This window comes from Meleagris gallopavo, chromosome 15, assembly GCF_000146605.3.
Source record: "Meleagris gallopavo isolate NT-WF06-2002-E0010 breed Aviagen turkey brand Nicholas breeding stock chromosome 15, Turkey_5.1, whole genome shotgun sequence".
NCBI classification, from domain to species: domain Eukaryota; kingdom Metazoa; phylum Chordata; class Aves; order Galliformes; family Phasianidae; genus Meleagris; species Meleagris gallopavo.
Window position 1 is genome coordinate 11,353,274 of NC_015025.2, and position 19,792 is coordinate 11,373,065.

General features: G+C 38.1%; 1 protein-coding gene across 1 annotated transcript; it reads right to left on the minus strand.

Annotated features, from left to right (window-relative positions):
- Nucleotides 1–1,380: 1,380 nt before the first annotated feature.
- On the minus strand, nt 1,381–16,286 carry SMAD5 (SMAD family member 5). Its single transcript, XM_003210448.4, is given in 7 exon segments — nt 1,381–3,930; nt 5,035–5,291; nt 7,799–8,020; nt 8,617–8,736; nt 9,429–9,680; nt 10,507–10,776; nt 10,779–16,286. Coding segments are annotated over 7 exon segments (1,395 nt in total). The 5' UTR covers nt 10,909–16,286; the 3' UTR covers nt 1,381–3,786.
- Between the last annotated feature and the right edge of the window lie 3,506 nt (nt 16,287–19,792).

Genomic DNA, 19,792 nt, shown 5'->3' on the forward strand with positions numbered 1-19,792 from the left:
GCAAAACCTAGTAGTTTTAAAATTAACAAAATAAAAAGATGTTTAGAGTTAAATGAAAAACCTCATCACTAGAACTGTGTTTCCTACAATGTAAACAAAAGCATAAAGGTTATGCTTGCAACAAACACAGAAGCAGGCTTATGGAGCAGCACAATAAAGCAAGTTTACGTTGTAATCTGATGGTTTGGTCTATTGATTTGAATTCAGAATGGGTTTCCTTCCTAAACAGCAACTTCACAACCACAAAAAAAATCACATTTGTCTTTTGAAGCAAAATGTTTAGAAACTGTTTTGTTGTTTTCTTTAAGACCATCACTAGCAGTACTTTGAATAACTAAAACAATAGAAAAAAAACCCAAAACATTTCAAATTAAAGGGAAAGCTTGAAATATTTCAATGTAAGAGTGTCTGCCCAATTGACAACTTACACACTGTAATACTGTGGGGAAAAAAAAAGCCATAGCTTCATGCAAAAAATAAAAGAATTCCAGTATTTTAAACAGCTCTACACAGAATCAATGTGTAGGCTATTCCGTCGCTGTTTCAGTTAATGGGATGTTTTGTTAATTGTCTCTCATCAGTCAGCCATACCAGAAGTTTTATTTTGGTCCTATAGATATGATAAACCAACATCAGCCCTCCATGAGTAACTATTTCATGTCTAATGTAATGAAATGAATGTAATACTTCCACAAGGTGCTGGTCTGACTGCCAGCAAGACTGATGCCCACAAAGGAGGAATATCCAAGATAAGATCTTATCTTAGTGACTATGAAAGAAAACCCAGAAAGAACTTCAGTGTATGCCTGTCCCAGGCTCCTTGCTGGTATTGTCAAAGCTGTTAATTAGTGCTGTCTTTGATTGTAAGTAGAAATAGGCCTTAAAAGAAGAAAATACTTACACTTATAAAAGCCAAAACAGTTTTTGCTGAAGAGTAACATTCAGTCTAAGCTGGGCTATATATAATGCTTCATCTTCCACTACCACACTACTGGCTGATTTCATTTCTCCATCCCTCCATCTAGATAAAGTGACTTACACACAAGTATGCTGCGACAGAAGCAGCAATCTCTGTTATCACTACACTTAAAACGTAATTAGTGTCAAACAGTTCTCATCCAACTTATCCGTGCAGCGATATCTGACCTTTCTATCGGCAGCACAGATAAACCAAATGTGATTAGGAACACCATGAACCAGTAGGCACATCAACCGAGAAGCTCTCAAAAATAAGTCCTACTTAAAAAGAACAGAAAAGCAGAGCATAGGCAAATCGTTTACTTGGTCTGCTCCTGCAAGCCTGTCCTGGCAAAATCAGCAGCCGCAAGGATAACCTCAGCACTGCATATATTACAGATCAAGAATATGTACACAAGCACAGAAATGCCAGAGTACTTTAATACTTAATGACAGCAACAGAAGTGGGTTAGCTAGAGAGTATTGCAGAAATTATGGTTCATTGCATGGGCAGCCAATCTAACCACAATACAGCAGCTCTGACTTGCAAACACTACTTCCAGCACCCATTCTTCAGTCCTTTAGTCAGCTGCATCCGAACAAGCGAACGGAGGTGAAGCCGGGTGAAAAACATTTTGGATAAGGCAGAAGCTTGTACCTACAACTGAGATCTTTCTTTGATCCAATGTGCCAAGACATTCATTTTAAGAGCTCGTCAAGCAAAATATCTGTAGTGTCAAATATACACATTCAGCAACTTGATAGAAGTCGGGGAGAGGAAAATGGGAAGCCTGATCCTGCGGCCGAGTGACTCTGCATCTTATTCAGTCAACAGGGTTGCTGTTTCGAAGAATGAAAGAGAAGACCCCAGAAGTGAGTGGCAAATATTGTTTTTCTCCCTTCTTCTGAAGATGCACATTCCCTTTAACACACACTGAAGAAACTGCTTTAAAAAAAAAACAAGAACAAAAAAAAACAACAAACCAACAATAAAATCACCAAGTACTATAGAAATACCTGTACAAGAGAACATGAGGGTTCTGCAGAAGTGTTACAGTTTATCTTTATTCCTTTAAGGCATTTCATAAGAAACATTTTAATGACACGTAAACAATTTTTTTCTCTTAAGATGATCTCTTACTCAGGTACCATATAATGCACGATTTCCACATTTGAGCAGAAACTGTCATTCAATAGAAGACAAAAGAAGTTGTGTAAGCAATCAATGTCTCAGGATTGCAGTAATTAACTGCAACACATCTTTTAATAAGTGTTTGCATTTTAGAGATTTCAGTCTCTCCCCCAGACACTGCACCCTGTCCTGAAAAGATATCCAGGAAAAAGGAGGAGTTAAAATTAATAACAGGTCTTTTTCTGCATGCAAATGGATTTTGTATAATTCACTTCTAATTCTCTTAGAATGTTCCTTCAATCCTTTTTATTTTTACTGGGGAAAACTATGCATATGTTACTTAGCTGATTTCTTTTAGTGTTTAGTACAGTGTTTGAGTAATACAACAGCAGAGGCAACATAATTCCTTACAAAAAGATAAATTTCATACTAATGCAGTCCTTGATTTCCATAAAGCTACCAATTACAAGTATTCTGACCGAACACCTGTTGCTAAGAACAGGCTCAAAAATCACTGTTTCACGTAGTCTACAAAAGAAGTGATTACTTTTGGTCATTCACAACAGGCCTGTATTAAATTACATGATCTGGAAGTAAGAGCTTCTGCGTTCATTTACTAATTTGCTAAGCCACTCGCAGTCTTCAAAGAGACTCAAACTCATACTGAAAGTGAATTAAATACAGTGTAATCACTAATACTGCATAATGTCTACTGAGAGATTAAAAGGCTTAACACAGATCAATTCCAGACAGGCAAAATAAACAGCTAAAACACCAAAAAAGAAAATAAAAAAAAACTTACTCCTTCGAAAAAGTAGCGAGGCACTGCCATTTACAAATACTAGTGTTTATGTTAAAATAGAAAAGGGTACCTAAAAAGAAATAGGCCTTGGCAACCATATCCAAATGGCATGAGTGTAAGTCAAAGAAAAACAAAAATTACTACTCCAGAAACGTGCAAGATGTTTACCTTGTATCAGTTACTATTTAAAATGGTGGTTAAAAGCAATAGTACAAAACTGAAGTGGGAAAAGACTAAGAACTGCTATTCTGCATTCATATACAATGTGTTTATGACAGCATTTTCCAATAGACAAAGTGTTTTTACACCACTCCGACATTTGTAAAAAGTATATTTCATGTGTACATTTTAAAAAAGTCACATTGTTCAATTAGGCAAATTAGCCATAAGAAAGCCTAATTTTCTTTATGACAGATGTCAAACTTAATTTGTTAAGCAACTACACTAAAAATACAGCTTGCAAGCTGGAGCTGCACATGTTCAAACGTTTTTATAAACATTAAAAAAAAAACAAACTATGATATGTATTTATTTTCTGAAGTCAGTCTTCATCATTCTGTCCCTACAGGACAAAAAATAATTTCCAGTTAAGACATATGCCTGTTTAAGTTCTACTCCAAGGAGGGGAAAAGTGTTCTGAATTTTTCCAATAGATATTTTTTTTTTTTTTCTTTTTTTCCCTTAGGGCTCAACTGTCACTTAAGCATCACAAGAACAAATTGAAATGTAAAACTGCTCAGCTATACACAATGGAATTGGTCACAAAGGGATTTAAAAAAAAAGAAAGTAAAACCATAAGATCCATTCTCCATATAGCTCACAGTATCCACGCTGGAAGTTTCTCTAGAATTAGAATAAGTTCACTAAAAATAAGGCTGAAGATGGAATTTCAGCACTATGAAACAGATGAAATGGGATTAAGAGGAGAACCCATTTGTGTAAGTACTTTATCCAGCCACTGGAGGGGCCCATGAAGATGAATTTCTATCCAGCACGGGGTGCTCGTGACATCTTGTCGGTGATACTCAGCTCCCCACCCCTACAAAAAACGAACACCACGTTATCAATCCAGAGAATATGCTTGCATCTAGAAACAACTGTACTAACAACTAGCAGAAAGTCATCGTCTAAGAAATTTATCTGAAGTCAACTCAAAATCTAACAACAATCCTTATCATCTCAAGAAAACAAAAATCAGCAGGTCAGAAAGGAGTGGCAGGGAGGCTGCACTCAGAAGCCTCAATCAAGTCCTCCCTGCTAGAGGCCCAGCATGACCATCCAAGTTTCTTTGGAAAGCACACTGCTGATTTCAAAGTGGTTCCTCGATTTAGCTGCAGTTCTTTCCGTTTCTTCCTCCACACATTCCATCTGAACAGTATTTATCACAATTGGCAAGATAAAATTTCAACAATTTCAGAAAAGCAGCTCATTGTATACTTAGTATTTAACAGCTGGGGTACCCTGAGGCAAGATCTAGCGATTTGTATTGACTTCAACAAGTCTATTTATATTTGTGGTACAAAGACTTCCTAGCGCACTTCATTTTAACTCTGAACACATCATTTCAAGCTTTCTTTTTGGACAAGATGAAAAAAAACAACAGACAAAAAATCTGGATGGCACAAGCCTGAACTTCAAGCTAAATGTGAAACTGGCAGCCAATTTTGAGGAAACACTACTATGAGAATAAATCTGTAATGTCAAACTGTCCTGTTAATCAGTGTATTTTCTCCACGATAAAAATGCAGTTATGTATCTTTATTTATATGAAGTGTCTGAAGTTTGAACATCTGTTTTGCAATCACTTATGTTCCTCTTTACCCACACTGTTTTTTTAGAGGTCGTGTAGTTAGCTAGCTTTGCTCATTCAACTTTAGTGCACAAGTCCAGACCTCCCTTTGTAATTTTACAGTAGCTACAATGATTAAAATCATGTCCTGAATACTGAAGTGAATACAGGCAACAGTTAACAAGACAAGCTGTGCTTTTCTTGCATCGATTTCCCTTTCCCTAATTAACCTCTCCAATACATTTAAAATTGAAAAGACTCGTATGGGTCAAAATAGCTTTGTTACATTGGCACAGTTTGCTGACTACTCAAATCCACAGTAAGCTTAAATGCCTCTCAAAACAATTTCTTTACCTTTACAAAACTCATTCGAATGGTGCACATTTTGGTGAGCTCATACACTGCTTCAAATCCATGGTTGACAGACTGAGCTAAAAGCTGAGCAAACTCCTGATTGTTAAAGATTTTCAGGCTGCATCCACTAGGAATCTTGCATACAGTTGTTGGATGAAAGCCGTGGTGGTAGTTGCAGTTCCTGCTCTGTACAAATATGCTGCTGTCACTTAAACACTCGGCATAGACTTCCCCACCAACATAGTAGAGATGAACTCCTTGAAAACAAAGTTTGAGAAAAGCATTATTTTTTTTTCCTCCAAAAATACAGTACTTAATACAATCCCCTTGAAATCAGAGGCAACTCAGTTTTCTGTCTGAAGAGCTTTTCAGAAAAGCTGCTTTGTCTTATGCCCACGGGATAACATAGTTTCTCATTTCAAAATACAAGCTTCATTACACATCAACCACTAGATGTCCTTCTCTCGTCAATTACAGAAGAGACAAAAAAAAAACAACCAACCTACTTCCACACATCAACAGTTATTCCAAGCCAGTTTCCTAGAGAACTCAGGCAGATTTTAAAACTGCAGTTTTATAAAGTGGTAACTTCCGCCTATGGGAATTCCAATGAAATTCTCAGGAGCAGGGATGGACACGAATGTGAAAGTGTATCTGCAGCCTGCTCACTTTTTTGGCAGGTTTTATCAAGCAAAAAGAGATGCAAGTCCAACTATCTGGACAATTTAACCAATATCAGGTTTTACGGACCTTAAAAATCAAGGGAGACCCTGATTTGTCACAACTGTCTGCATTCAGCTAGGCATATAAAAGATTCCCTCCTCCTCTGTTATGAATGGCATACTAGAGCACTATGCCTTATTCAACACGTATAAAAGCCGCTGATTGATCCCTTCAGTGCTCAAACACAGATTCCCACTGTTACTTCAGTTGAGATTCCTGCCTTCTTTCTGCCAGACCTTCTCCCCTTCTCCCACCCGTCACAGTCACACACCTGACATGTGGCTCACTTTGGGAAGCTTACTGAAATGCCCTGCTGACTGCTCCACGGTTTGCCATACGAGGCTCTAGCAAGTCAACAGATGCCAGCTGATCTTTCAGACAGTAACAACTGTTGTGAACACTGCTAGATCCACTTGGGACTAAGGTGGGATGAAGTTCACATAGAGGAACCATTGGCTTGACCTACTATAAGCAGCTGGCAGAAAACCTGGGCTGTGCAAAAACACATTTTCACTACACAATCCTGTTTATTTAAAGAGACAAGGGCAACTACCACCTGCTGCTAAATTCTTTTGGATATAAGCCTACTGAGGGAGCTAAAAAGAAGCAAGATGCATCTAACAGTCTGAGAACACTGGTAATTCAAAAATAATCCAATGTATAACTAGAAGTCATTTACTCCTGCAATGCAATACTTCTGCAGAAAAAGCTAAGAAATTAGAAGCAGGTAGCTTTAAGGCAGCATAGAAATCACAAGATTCTCCAAACAAAAGCCAAAAACAAATAATATTGTATACCAAAACAATCTTAACTGTAAAGCAAAGTTTTAGTTTAATAAGCAGTACTAAACACACAGACATTTTAAAGCTCCAGATTTCCTTGTGATCAATACTACTCCACACAAATTTGGATCTAATTTAGATTTATTATCTTCTCCAGTGGCTATGTAACATTTCTCCACTAGTACCAGCCACAGCAGTAACTCAAACCAAAAGAACCTCACAAGGACTTCTCCCTACCTCCATTCACCTCCCAGAAGTCTGCTGTTCTCACTTGATACCATTTCCTTTTCTCAGACAACGGAACTGCATCTATTTTAATATTCTAACAAATATTAAAATGTATTTGGTGGTCTCCAGAACAACTGCAATTTTTTGCCACGTTTATAGTAATTTCTAACTAAAAGCCTTATAAGAGACATTACAAGCCTTGAAGTTCAGCTGTATCAGTAATAGTGAGTTGTATCAAGAACACAGGAGTTCAAACATAACAAATGATTTTATGGCTAAAAATGTCTCATACGTGCAAGAGAAAGCAGGTTTTCTTCTCAAGGACTTTGTTAGTTAGTTAATTATGAAAAAGGAGGTTCTCAGAAAAGGAGCACTGCATTTTAAGATAATTCAAGCACATTCCATCAAAGATGAACACTGTGCATCTCTATGTGCTATCAGCCAAACATTACGGGAAAACTAGAAGATCCTGCACAACCTGCTGTCTCCAGGAATCCCTCCCACACACATACACACCCATGGATTCACTCAGACAAATGAGCCCTTGCAGTTTTACATTAGCACTTCAAAGCCTCGCTGCCAACTTATGCAAGATATTAACATACTGCAGACAGCAGTGTAATGTGCTCCATGAACAGAAGAACCACCACTCTGACACACTCTAAAGGAGCATGAAGTATTTAAGCAGAAGATACAGGATTTCAGAAGTCCTGTGCGTTTGTTGGTGCTGAAATAAAGCTTTCTACATACAGAATATCACTGACTGTAACAAAAAAGCCCTACGACAACAGTTTGTAAATACAAGTACTTCCTTACATTACTGCTAAAGAAAAAACATGTGCAACTCCTAGACTGATTAGAATCAATCCACGTAGAAAAAATATCTTCAGATATTAGAGAGGAAGATAAATCACAAACTATTTCACTATCTCTGCACTATCCTATGCTACAAAGACTACTCATAAATAAAAGCAATAACAGTAAAAGCAAGGATTAACTTTGTAAGTGCACAAAACAGAATTAAACTTCACCTTTCCCAATATGTCGTCTAGTGTTCTCAATGGTTGAGTTGCGATTAACATTTGAGAGCAAACCTAAGCAGAACCTGTTTTTATTATTGGAGGGATCTGTAAACCCATCTACTAAGACACTTGTAGAAGATGCATGAAAGGCCTCTCCAACACGATTGTTCAATTCGTAATACACAATCGAACACCAGTGTTTGGGTTCCTCATAGGCAACAGGCTGAACATCTGAAAATAAGCAAAATGGAAATGTCAGTTTACATAAAATTTAACACATTACATCTAAAACTGTCAGCATTTCAAAATAAAAATAAAAAATAAAAATAAAAATCTTAATGATTTTAACTTACTTTCACACATTTCAGCTAGACCGTTGATTTTGCTTTAAGGCATGATGTTTTAAGGCAGATATTAAGGAAAAAAAAAAATCCTACACAAAAGATTCAGATGAATGTGATATCAGGTGACACATGATTCTTCTGTCCACATTTTCAATTTTTTTTTTTTTAAATTATTGGTATTTGGGTCATAATTTTCAAAGCCTTTGCGCATATACAATTCTGACAGCAGGTAAAGCAGCAGCAAATGAAAAAGTTCAACTTACAGTAGCCACACTACACATCTGAGACTTTAAAAGCAAGAGGCAGATGAGCATGGCAACTTTTGCTTCTTAGTTCTTGCTGTTGTAAATCCATTTTTTTTTCTTGGACTATTTCAATTTATCAGCACAGATTTACTGCACCATTTGAAGTTATACATTCAATTTGATTATGAGTATTAAGAAGCCAAACAAGGTTACTTCTGCATCAGACTATACAGCTTACCTCTGGTAGATATATTTGGCATGATTTGAGGGATCATTGTATTGCTTGTGTCCATAGACTGAGAGTTATCTTGCCCCATTTGATCATCAGGGGGCATATATGCAGGAGGTGGAGTATCAGCTATACACAAGAGGAAAAAAAAGAAAAAGTGAATAAACCTCAACAACACAGACTATTTATTTCTGCTCTTTACAGCTGAGTTGTAAACACATTAAAACAGCCTTCAACAAGGTTGAACTCAGCTTGGTCTGCAGGAACCTGCACACAATAAGAGGAGGGATACCATGTAGAATGGACACTAACAAGGCTCTGAGCTCCTGGAAAAACGTATTCTTTTATCCTTTACCTTCTCAGCTTTATAAATCACAGCAATAACCAGGCAGATTCAAGACCTTCTTTCCTTTGCCCTTTCCATTTAGTTCCCACCCACCATTATTGTCAAAGTATTTAAGTTTCTCCTACTGAGAATTATTTTTTATTTCAGTTAAATACTATATTTAGGTATTCTCCAGAGAAGGATATTAATAAACTTTCTGCTTTGACTGTTCCATCTGCTTTCTTTCATTGCTAGATGTTCTTCTAAAGCACACATCAATTATCTTACACTGAAGCTGTGCAAAATAATTTACTACTACAGTATACATGACAAAGAATGTTTGGAAAGACAGAACAATAACAGTCAACTCTGACCAGCAACAAAACTAGGATTAAAATTCCTTAAAATGCAAACAAAGCAATTTATTGTAAGTATCACAGCAGCTAAGTACTGCAATAAAATCTCTCAATTAAGTTCATATTTAGGCTGTACTTACCAGGTAGCTGAAATGGACTAGATGGTCCAGAGCTAGCTGGGGAGCTTGGGTAAGTGCTGCTGGCTGGAGAAGGTGGATAGGGACTGTTTGGTGAAATGGAAAATGGAGTGCTGTTGGGTTGCTGGAAGGAATCTGGAAACGTCGCATTATGCGGCATATGTGGTTCATTGTGGCTTAGGTTCCTGAACTGAACTAGTAGACTGTGCTGTGGATTGAATTCACTGTGTCTAGGCACTAACACTGGAGGTAGAACTGGAAAACAAAAACAAAAAAACATTTAGATAGAAGGAAAAGGATATAAACAATGTGCAGTTTTGCTCATCATGAAAATTTCAATAGCAATGTGCATGGTGGAAAGGATTAACCTGTTGTACCACCAACCCCTCTCTCTCCTTCACTTTTTTAAGTTGCATTTTATGAGGGTCTAACATTCCAGTCTTGCAGAAAAACAGAGCAGAAATACACCTATATTTCATGCAATTGAAAGCAACTTTTTAAATTACAAAAAACAAAACAGTTTGCATGTAGTGTACAACAAACTACTGATTTAGAAGTGTAAAATCCACTCTGTGTATTACAAAAGCAGTACAGATGGAAATTACTAGTCAAACTACATAGCTACATCTAAACCTTTTCACTGAAGACAAAAAATATATATATAATACAATGCATAAGTATTGCTAACTTGGGATTTCAACGTTTAAATTCAGGAGTACTGAAGTCTGGAATTCAAGTGCTGTGCTAAAGCACTCGCAGACAGCAGTCAGTTGCAACAGAGATGCAGAGACTTTTGATTACTGCCCTCCTTCTTTATTGCAAATGAGGACTTTGCCACTAACTTTACAGGCAGCAGTCTTCAAAGATCTGTGGGAAAGCCACGTTTTACCATAAGGAAAAGCAGCTGATATGGAATGGACAACATCTCACCATCACCTCAGAAGAAATAATTCACTTTTGAACACATCATTCTTCCTAACCTCCTCATACACCAAGTTGAGTTAATCGTATAGTACTGATGCAAAGAACGTGTGATTCCTGGGGATTTTATTTGTTTTTTGATAGCCACCCTCAAACATACCTGGGCTCTCCACCCTCTTATAGTGGTAAGGATTGATGCAGACTTCCTTCTGTTTAGATCCAAAAGGAAACTCACAAATATCCAAAGGCTTCAGCTCATGATGGCTTTGTAGATCAGGCCAACGCCAGACACGACAGTAAATTACATGGGGAAGGCCTTTTCTGTGAGAAACCTGAAGTCGTCCATCTAAAGAACGAGGGATGGTAACACACTTGCTGGGCTGTCCTGGACTGCTCAAAGCTTTCTCCAGTTCTTCCATAGCACCTTTTTCTTTTTCAGCTTTTTGACCAAAGCATCAACAGCTTTTTCTGCCCATTTTTCCTCTTCATCTCCTTGTTTCCAGCCCAACAGACGCTTTACAGCTGGGCTAGTAAAGGAGAACAAACTGGCCATTGACGTCATTTGACACACGTCTTCAAAAGACTTGTTGGGTTTTGCCTGTCTTTTTTTGTTAATTCTTGTTTTCAAATAAATGTCAGTGTATACCAAAAGCAGTTATTGCCACTGATGAGCTGTATTACTTCTTGGATGCTGACAAATAAACATACAGACGTCAGTGATGAAGTCTTCACATCAAAAATAACAATCAACTCTTCCAATTTAGCTCTATCAAGAAGACGAGTAAACAAGCAATTAGTAAACAAGTAAATAATAAGGTAGAACAAAAAAAAGATAATATTAAAAGAATGCTCATTTCAACTCTAGTTGTCGTAACAAACCTCCTAGCCTACTAGAATCGAATCTCTGCCTAAAGCTGAATATAGGAAAACATTACCAGAGTTCCCATCTATTCATCTCTAATAGGTGAGAAAAGAGACATTTAGAGGATCGAAGAGACAGCATGGCTTCTGTCAACATTAATGTCCAAACACTTCTTCAGAAGGAAACTCTGGAAGGAGCTGAAAACAAACTTGGGAAATATGCTTTAAGATTTGTCTTATCTCACAGTGCTTCACCTGAAGATACAAAGATACTTCTGCTATCAGAAACAAGCAGAAGTCGTGGTGGAAGCAGCAGGATCCACAGACATTGCTCCAGGGAAGTAATCAGCCTTACAAATAGGTCTTTATTTCTGAAAAGGAGAAAACACTATAGCTCAAATTCTTGAGCTCAAATTAGATACTCCATCATTTTTAAAGAGCATAAAGTCCTCCAAATCAATCCCTTACGAGCCATTCAGAAATGCGGCCAATCTTTTCAGCTACGGCTATTTTTATGCTGCACTTCCTTATATCTTCTAAGAAGAATATTTGAAGCACTGGATATTTTTAGCTTTTGGCAAAAAAAAAAAAAAAATTGTTTTCCTTTCCCCAGAAAAGAGCAGGGGGAGCACGGCAGAGCAAGCACTGGATATGTGACCTTTGCTACGAAGTGCCTTAAAAAGGAGAGAAGAAACAAAACAAGGCTGTGCACCCCAAGCAGATTCATGAATGGTGTTTTTGCCACTCACCAGCTCTCCTGTAAACCCTTCACACACCATCCCCCCTCCCAAATTAAGGAGTAACGATGACAAGAGGAAATGATGTCCTGTGGCAAAGAGCTGATAAGAACTTGTAAAATCTCTTGTGAATACTAAATAAGCAAGTATAGACAATGAGCAGCTGGCAAAAAGCAAGAGCAGAGCTAAGAGAAAGGATGTCAATAACAAAAGATGCTTCCTTTCTTGCTACAGAACTGCCAAACAACATTGTCTCTCAACTTTTGATAAACTGCGGTGAATTAAAAAACCTAATGGACCCTGAAACACCAAATGTGCACATAAGTGAAAAAGGGCTAACATGAAGGTCTATGAACCTTTACTCTGATTCCCTTAGAGTCCTACATTTAATTAAGGCTATCTTTTCCCACCTTTGACCGAGTTTCTGATAAGGCTTTTCCAAGCATTTAGACATTTAAAAACACACTTAAAGACGTGGATGGGTACCTTAACAAAAATAACAAGAACAAAAAGGCTTTCACTAACCCCAGTCATTTACTGTACTTCGGTATTGCACTGACACGACGAGCTCAAGCCCACACCAAACTACATAGTAAGCAGCTCCAATAAGAGATGCAGCACACACCTCTAGAGAAAGCATCTATGCTGTCCCACGTACAACCATTCTAGATTTTATGCCACAGAAGATGAAGGAAGTGGGGAAGAGACCTAAGGACACTCAGCTGTGATGAAAAATACAGGTTTGAAGTTTTAGAACCAACTTTTTACAGGAAAAAAAACAGTGCACCTATTTCACTCCTGGCTCAGCCCCACCAGCACTTCTTTGATTCTTCAGCTTTTCAGTAATACAGAAAGAAATGGAAGATAACAACAAACACAATGAAAACAACGAGAAATTAAAAAGTCTGATGTCTCCCACTGCCCCACCGGGTCCTTAGAAGAGGGTATTGCAAGAATGAAAGAAAAAAAGCAATTATGTTTCACCGACATTGTGAAGAAATAAGGACATGGCAAATCTCCAAGGTAGGCTCAGCTCCCTAGGATAGTTCCACATGAGAACCTTTTCACCCTTCAAAGTAACAGGAAATACATAAAGGGAGATAAACTTGGCCAAAACCAGACTACATTTATTCTTTTACTGTGGATAAAAGTTTAGTGTTCTAAAAAGTAAAAGCTGTTTATAATCACAATTAACTTACTTCCAAGCCTTGGGTACATTCAATAGCTGTAAGATTTCAGAAGCTGCTCACACCCCTACAAAGGAAATGAACCCACCTAGAATATCAGGCCAACGAGATGACAATTAAAAACTTCTGTTTTCTAAGCATGCTTTCAAAGAATTGTAAGCACGGAGGCAGAACATGCCCTAGAAAATCCTGCTGTTAAGTTAAGCTCAAAAGAGATTTCAATAAATGCCTCTTAGCTCTTGCAACTAATCTATTCCATTACAACTGCCCCATGTTCTATGATCACGTGTATTTTTCTTTCCTTTAGTATTTCAAACGTAGTAGTACATGCAATAACAAGGAATGAAATTTTACAGGCTGTATATCATTTCAACATCATTTCCGCACAACTATACTCTCAGAATAAACAAGCTAACTGGAAGCAAAGAAAGCTGGAATAGCTCTACTAAAGCAATTCTCTACAGTAACTGGTATTTGTAGGGCAAGCCAAGAGAATTTTGAGAAATGACTTTGTCTCTGTAAACAATAATTAAAGAAAAAATCTGCTCTCAAAACTTTATGTTAGTCAGAATCCCTATCACCAAATACAAAGCCTAGCAACACAAGGATTCCTGAAACAACCTCACAAAAAAAAAGATTCTACATACAACCACTGAAAAATGGCAGTGCTGAAGCTGTAAATGATACGAATGCTTGCAGTAAATCCACACCAGCCACCCATGCTGCTTAGACTCTTCTGCTGAAGTGCACTTTTACCTGCTCTAGAGCAGCGTGGGGAAAAAGAAACCCAGCAACAAACTGCTGACAGGCTTCCAGAAGCATAGGTGACACTGAACCCATCTCATCATAGGCCTTTGAGAAGTTCGTTTTGGAACTAAACACACTGAAGACTTACAGCTTTCTCATTAAAGAAAATACCAGAATAGTATTAAAAAGATTCATATATTATTTGTCGACTTAAAGTCTTCCCTTCTTTGGAGCCATTTAAGGTCACAGAGCAGGGGTTTGGGCATTTATGCACAGAAATCAAACATTTTCATGTAGAAGCTACAACTCTTCAGGAGTTTTAACATTCCCACATGAAGTGCATAAAACACATTTAGAACATTTACTTGCATTTGATGTAATCCCAGCATCTAATGACTGACAGGTTTCTATATAATCATGACATTTACAAGGAACAGCTTCACCAGATCATCTACATTTACAACCAATTTCTCCCAAGGTTTTAGACATATGCATTACCAGCTATGACTGCAGCACAACACTAAGATACGAGAGCAGAAAAATATGCTTTAAAGAGTGACATTTCCCTTCATAGCGTCACATAAATTGCTCGCACTGTTGAACCTCTAGAATCAGCAGGCAATAACTTTCTTAGGTGGAAAGAGAAAAGCTTTCTTAAATTTCCTTGAGGCAGAAGGCCTAGGACACATTACCTTCTTTTACTGAATAACATTTTAACCAAGCTACATGAGAATCTCAGTTGAAAACCGTGTTGCAGAGTAATGTATTGCATGAGATGACACGAGGGGGATTTTAATGGATAGAAACAAAAGGTAGCAAGGGCTGCATCCAATAAGACTTTGGGGCGGACGTTATTGATATTCCTATTGAACAGTAGAGCAAATGGAAGGGAACTAGTTGTGTGAGTCCTTTCTTAATGCCTCATCAAGCCAACTAACTACAAACAAAGCAAGTTAACAGCACAACTCACGAATATTGGTAGTTCTGAGCATCTCTTAGACTACTGCCTCTTATCCCAAACACTGAGTTTCCGACCTGCAAGATCTGAATTTTAAGTACTATTAATGAAGTAGTCCATCACCCCATAAGAAGCATAAATTGGTTAACAACTATATTATCTTCCTTTCCTACTGTCAACACTAAGCGTGCATTTCAAATGCACAAATGTTATTCTTTTCCTGCCTAATTTACTTGTTTGCAAATTAAGAAAGCTTCCTGTAGCATCATACTCAGTCTGAAACCTGAACTTCACTGCACATGATTAGAAACTGCTTGGAGACTCAATTTCATAACATAAACAAACCAGCCCTTCTAACCAGTCCCACAATTGGTAGTTTATTAGAATTGCTTCAGACTTGCCAGTTCAAACTGTTTTGCAGTCAGTTTTTGTGCCTAACTTAATTACCCCTTCAACCTTGATATGCTTCAGTACTTCATACACATACTAACACCGCACATGCACAGAGAGAAAGCTCAAAAAACTCAATTACACTGTATCACAGCTTGTTACAATATACCTTGTTACAATATATCCAGCCATCAGTACATTTTTACAACTGCCTAAAAGTACAACCTGGTACATCCACCTGGTTTCAGTCAGATCCTTTTTTTCCTTTTAAATGCAATGGTACTAAATTAATCCTTTCTTGAGGACAAACATGGTATAAGCACTAGCTCCGTATTTTTTCCCTGCATACTGAGGTTAAAATTAATCCTCAGGTCACACTTAAGAACTTGGGCAATAATTCCCAACCATCACCACAGCTTTGGAACACAAAATATTTTCCTTTAATTACCCTTTGTGACACCTTACTCATTAAGAATATTATCAACTATTTGTTTAATTCATCTCCCCTGGGTAAGTAAAAGATGAAAAGAGATTTTATGGAGGATACCAATAAGGAACTTGTGGTATTTCCATCAGAACTGGACTTGTATATCTAAGGGGACATCCAGTTGATGGAAACATTGCTGCTTGTACACTAGCACAAGACTTCTTTGCTTTAAGCATGCCTTGTAAGGCAACATATTCTAACTAATAATACATGTAAACAAGACCAGAAAAGAACTGTCTGATATCTTCAAAAATTTTACTAACTGTGACTGGCTCCCCTAACAAAAAAATGCATTAACAGCTTCAGACCTGGCTTTCTCACACAGTACTTGCTCATTTCCACATCTGTACAGCATCTAGCACAGCTTTAAAAAAAATGAAGCATGTAACTCTTGTCAGCTGAGAAGTATTTAACCAGCACTCTTTAAAGAAACCAAAATGGTGAGGCCAAGGCCAAGATGCAAGTAATGAGTGCAATGTACATGGCAGAACTGATACCATAAAAGCCATACAGCTTAGATAACAAAGGTGATGGTTTTGGTTTTTCTTAGGAGTCTTCTTATAACTCTTTATAAAAAAATAAAGTAGAACAAGTGATAACTATCTGTATCACAAAAGAGGTCCGATCACAAACAGTTCACCAGAACCCACTGCATTTCAAAGGCACCTCAATTTCCAAATGATGCCAAGGAAACCACAAGAGAAAATGCAACCAAAGAACAGAAAGTTGAAAACTCATTTTGCACCACAACAAAAATAGTTAAAGAGTGATACAGAGTGGGGGAGTCAGAAGGAGCAAAAAAACCCCAGCCTTTCCAAGCCTGAAAAAAAATTAGTACCTATTTCTTAACACATTCATTTAGAACAGAAAAAATCACATGCTCACATGGGCCTGGAGTCTGAAACTGCTCTACTTACACAACTTTGTAGTTCTCAAAAGTTACAAATTCAACTTGAGAACCAGAATCCCTCTCCTAAGTATTTCACCAGAAACATTTGCTCTCTCAGCTAACTGGCATTTTCCAACAGAAGTGTTATGCTGAAAAATGTCATCATCTATCATAGGAAGCACTCCTGACACTGCCCTCACACTGCCTCATATTTTTAAGGATATTCAGGATCTACTGTAACCACAGCAGATAACTACAAGCTGGCATCCCTTTCTAAATTAAATTCACATACAAGGATGTGATTAAATTTCACGACATGTGACAACAAAAACTTATGCCACTATTGGTAGACAAGGCCAAGCAAATAATGTTTAAAATAGACTCAATACTCCATCTGGGAAAAAAAAGTGGGAAAAAATTGGACGTACTTATGGCCATACCTATGGACATATTTTCCAAACGCCCTAAAATGCATGAAGAAATTAACAAAGCTTTACAAAAATTCAGCTGCTCATGTAAAGATCTTCATTAAAGAATAAAATCTTAAACACTGCCACTAAATATGTGAATTGCCAACAAAAAGTGTAACCTGAAAGCAGGGGCTATGGACATTCGTAAAGCTTTAAAAGATGGGGAAAAAATAAAGTTGTACGTGTGTGTGTATACACTTCCATTCCAACTGAATTGCATTAAGATTGTGACAAGTTTACAAAAGCTACAGGATTTGGAGGGGACACTGACAATAGTAATTCAGCAAGCTTTTTTTCCCCCCCTTGCACAGAATGAATGAATGGCGAAGTATTCTAAATTTGTCAGTTTGTGACATCCACTGACCCAGAATTCAGAGACACTACCTCATAGTTGGTGGATCAGTAGCAGCAATTCTGACAAAGATCCTCTGTCAAGGATGACAGTCCTGGCAGGCGCAGCCTTGGTGGTAGGTCAGCAGGGATACAGACTTGGCAGACGGCGTCCTGCACCTTGCCAACCCACACTGGTCAAGCACACTGAAGTGCCAGCCAAACTTTTCTACGTGGTCACAGGAGCACCGCTGAAAAGGCTTCCAGAAAACAGCACAGGAACTCGCACTGTGACTAATGATAACTGCTAAAGTCCTCAACTACTGTTCAACTTGTTTCTAATGAGTTGTTTATCAATGTTAGTCATGAAACACGTCAAGTGTTCTCAGCTAACGTGAGAACAAGTATCTTTTAATTCTGCTCTCCTTACTTCAGTGAAACAAACCAGTCACTATAAAAAATTATCTCAAGACCTTTCAAGAAAAAAAAACACTTTCAAACTGATTTTAACAAAGCCAGCAGAGACGTTAAAAGAAACGTGTTTGAATCAACATGAAGCATTTAACTGGCAGCAAAGGAATACAAACTTGTGTTGAATTGCCACAGCAGTATGGCTGCAGGTACATAGTTTGGCAAAGGCAACAAAGGATTTTTAAGAGTTTTCTCTAGAGAGCCATAAACAGAATACAGAGAACATCCTACTGAAATTAAAAGTGTCCTCTGGAGCATTACAGATCGCTGCATAATTTTCAAAGGCCATTAGACAAACTACAGAAATATAAACTACACTTAATAGTGCATTAGCACGCTATCTTGAGAGATGGAATTTCTTCCAGCTCAGATAATGTACCATCCTGAAAACTTTGCTAAAGAGATTATCTACTCAAGTTGCAAGATGAAGAATTGGACTTCATAACAAGAACCAAGAAGCGTAGGGTCCAAAGCTACAATTCCTTCAGGTTCATCACAGGTTAAAACTCTGAACCTCCAACAAAAAGGACCCACTGCAGCTGCATGCAGCATAATCGCTGTACAGCCTTTTGCTGTGACCTTTTGTGATCAAGAGAGAGAGAAATGCAAAGGAAGCCACTCATCCTCTTTTTCTATTTCTCACCCCTACCATGACTGCCCATCTCGTGCACTTCCTGGGCTTCCACTAGGAAATTCTTTCGGAAAAAAAGGAACAAAACAACAAGAACATTCCTCCCTCGAGTGTATTTTCTCCATATTTTAAAGGAAAATAAAGGTTTGGGGACATGAACCCCAGCAAGAACAAGGTTTGCTGTGATTTTGCTTTCAAAATTAAGTGCCATTAAGCACTTACCAGCAATTTCAAGACCAAGGGAACAAAATTTAAATATCAGATGTAAGAGTAAACCACTATCAAACAGTAGGGATTAAGACATTAAATTCAGCAACACCCTACACAGAGTGCTCAGAAGTTACAACACACACTAATTATGAAACATCTTCAATTAAGTTATTTGCTTCTTCTATTAACTTCCAGTACCAACAGCTGCCAACTTCATATTACAGCTTTTGTAGAGCACGGGCACGTGACAGTGAAACGTCTGCACCACTCCATCCTTCCTCTTCAATCAGATTCTGATTCCTCAGAGCATTGGAAGGACGTTCTGTGCACAACTCCCATCATAGAGAAGCGCAGTGCACACTACCAGTTTCACTCCTCACAATTTTAAAGCCACATACGGCAGATAAATTACCTGAAAATTAACACCGATTTCATCTAAAGCCACCACACGCTGACAATCTCATTTCCCAACCCAAAACTTACAGCTTAATGCTCCTGCTGACAGTTATTCCTCACACGTTTCGTTACAGCAGAGTGCTCCCATCACTCACTGAATACCATCTATGAACCCACAGATTCCACCAAGAGATTCAACAACTATCACTGAGTCTGTGGGAAATCCCTTCTCATTTTCCTGAGGCTCACTGGATTTGCTCAAACTCCTAGCAGAAACTCCATTGGAAGGACACCGATCACTTGATTCCCAGTCTTGTGCTTTAACCACAAGACCGTATTTCCTCCTATTAATTTTACAGCCCCCACAAAACAAAACTTGCCCTTCTCCATCCATCTGTTGCCAAGCAGCTGTCAGTACAGGCCAAACGCTGGGCTGGAAGAAAGTGCCTGCAAGAAAGTGCCTGCAAAAAAGTGGCTCTTAACCAAAGTGCTTGGAGCACGGGGATTTATCACTCCACTCATTCGTTTGTTCGGAGTTTAAGATCACTTAAAAGAAAAGTTCCTCATATATTTAGAAAACAAACAAACAAACACCAAAACAGCCCATCCTCACGTTAGCACTGCAGCAGCGCGTCTCTCCATTCAGGCACACAGCAGGGCTGCCCCATCTCCCCCCCGCCCG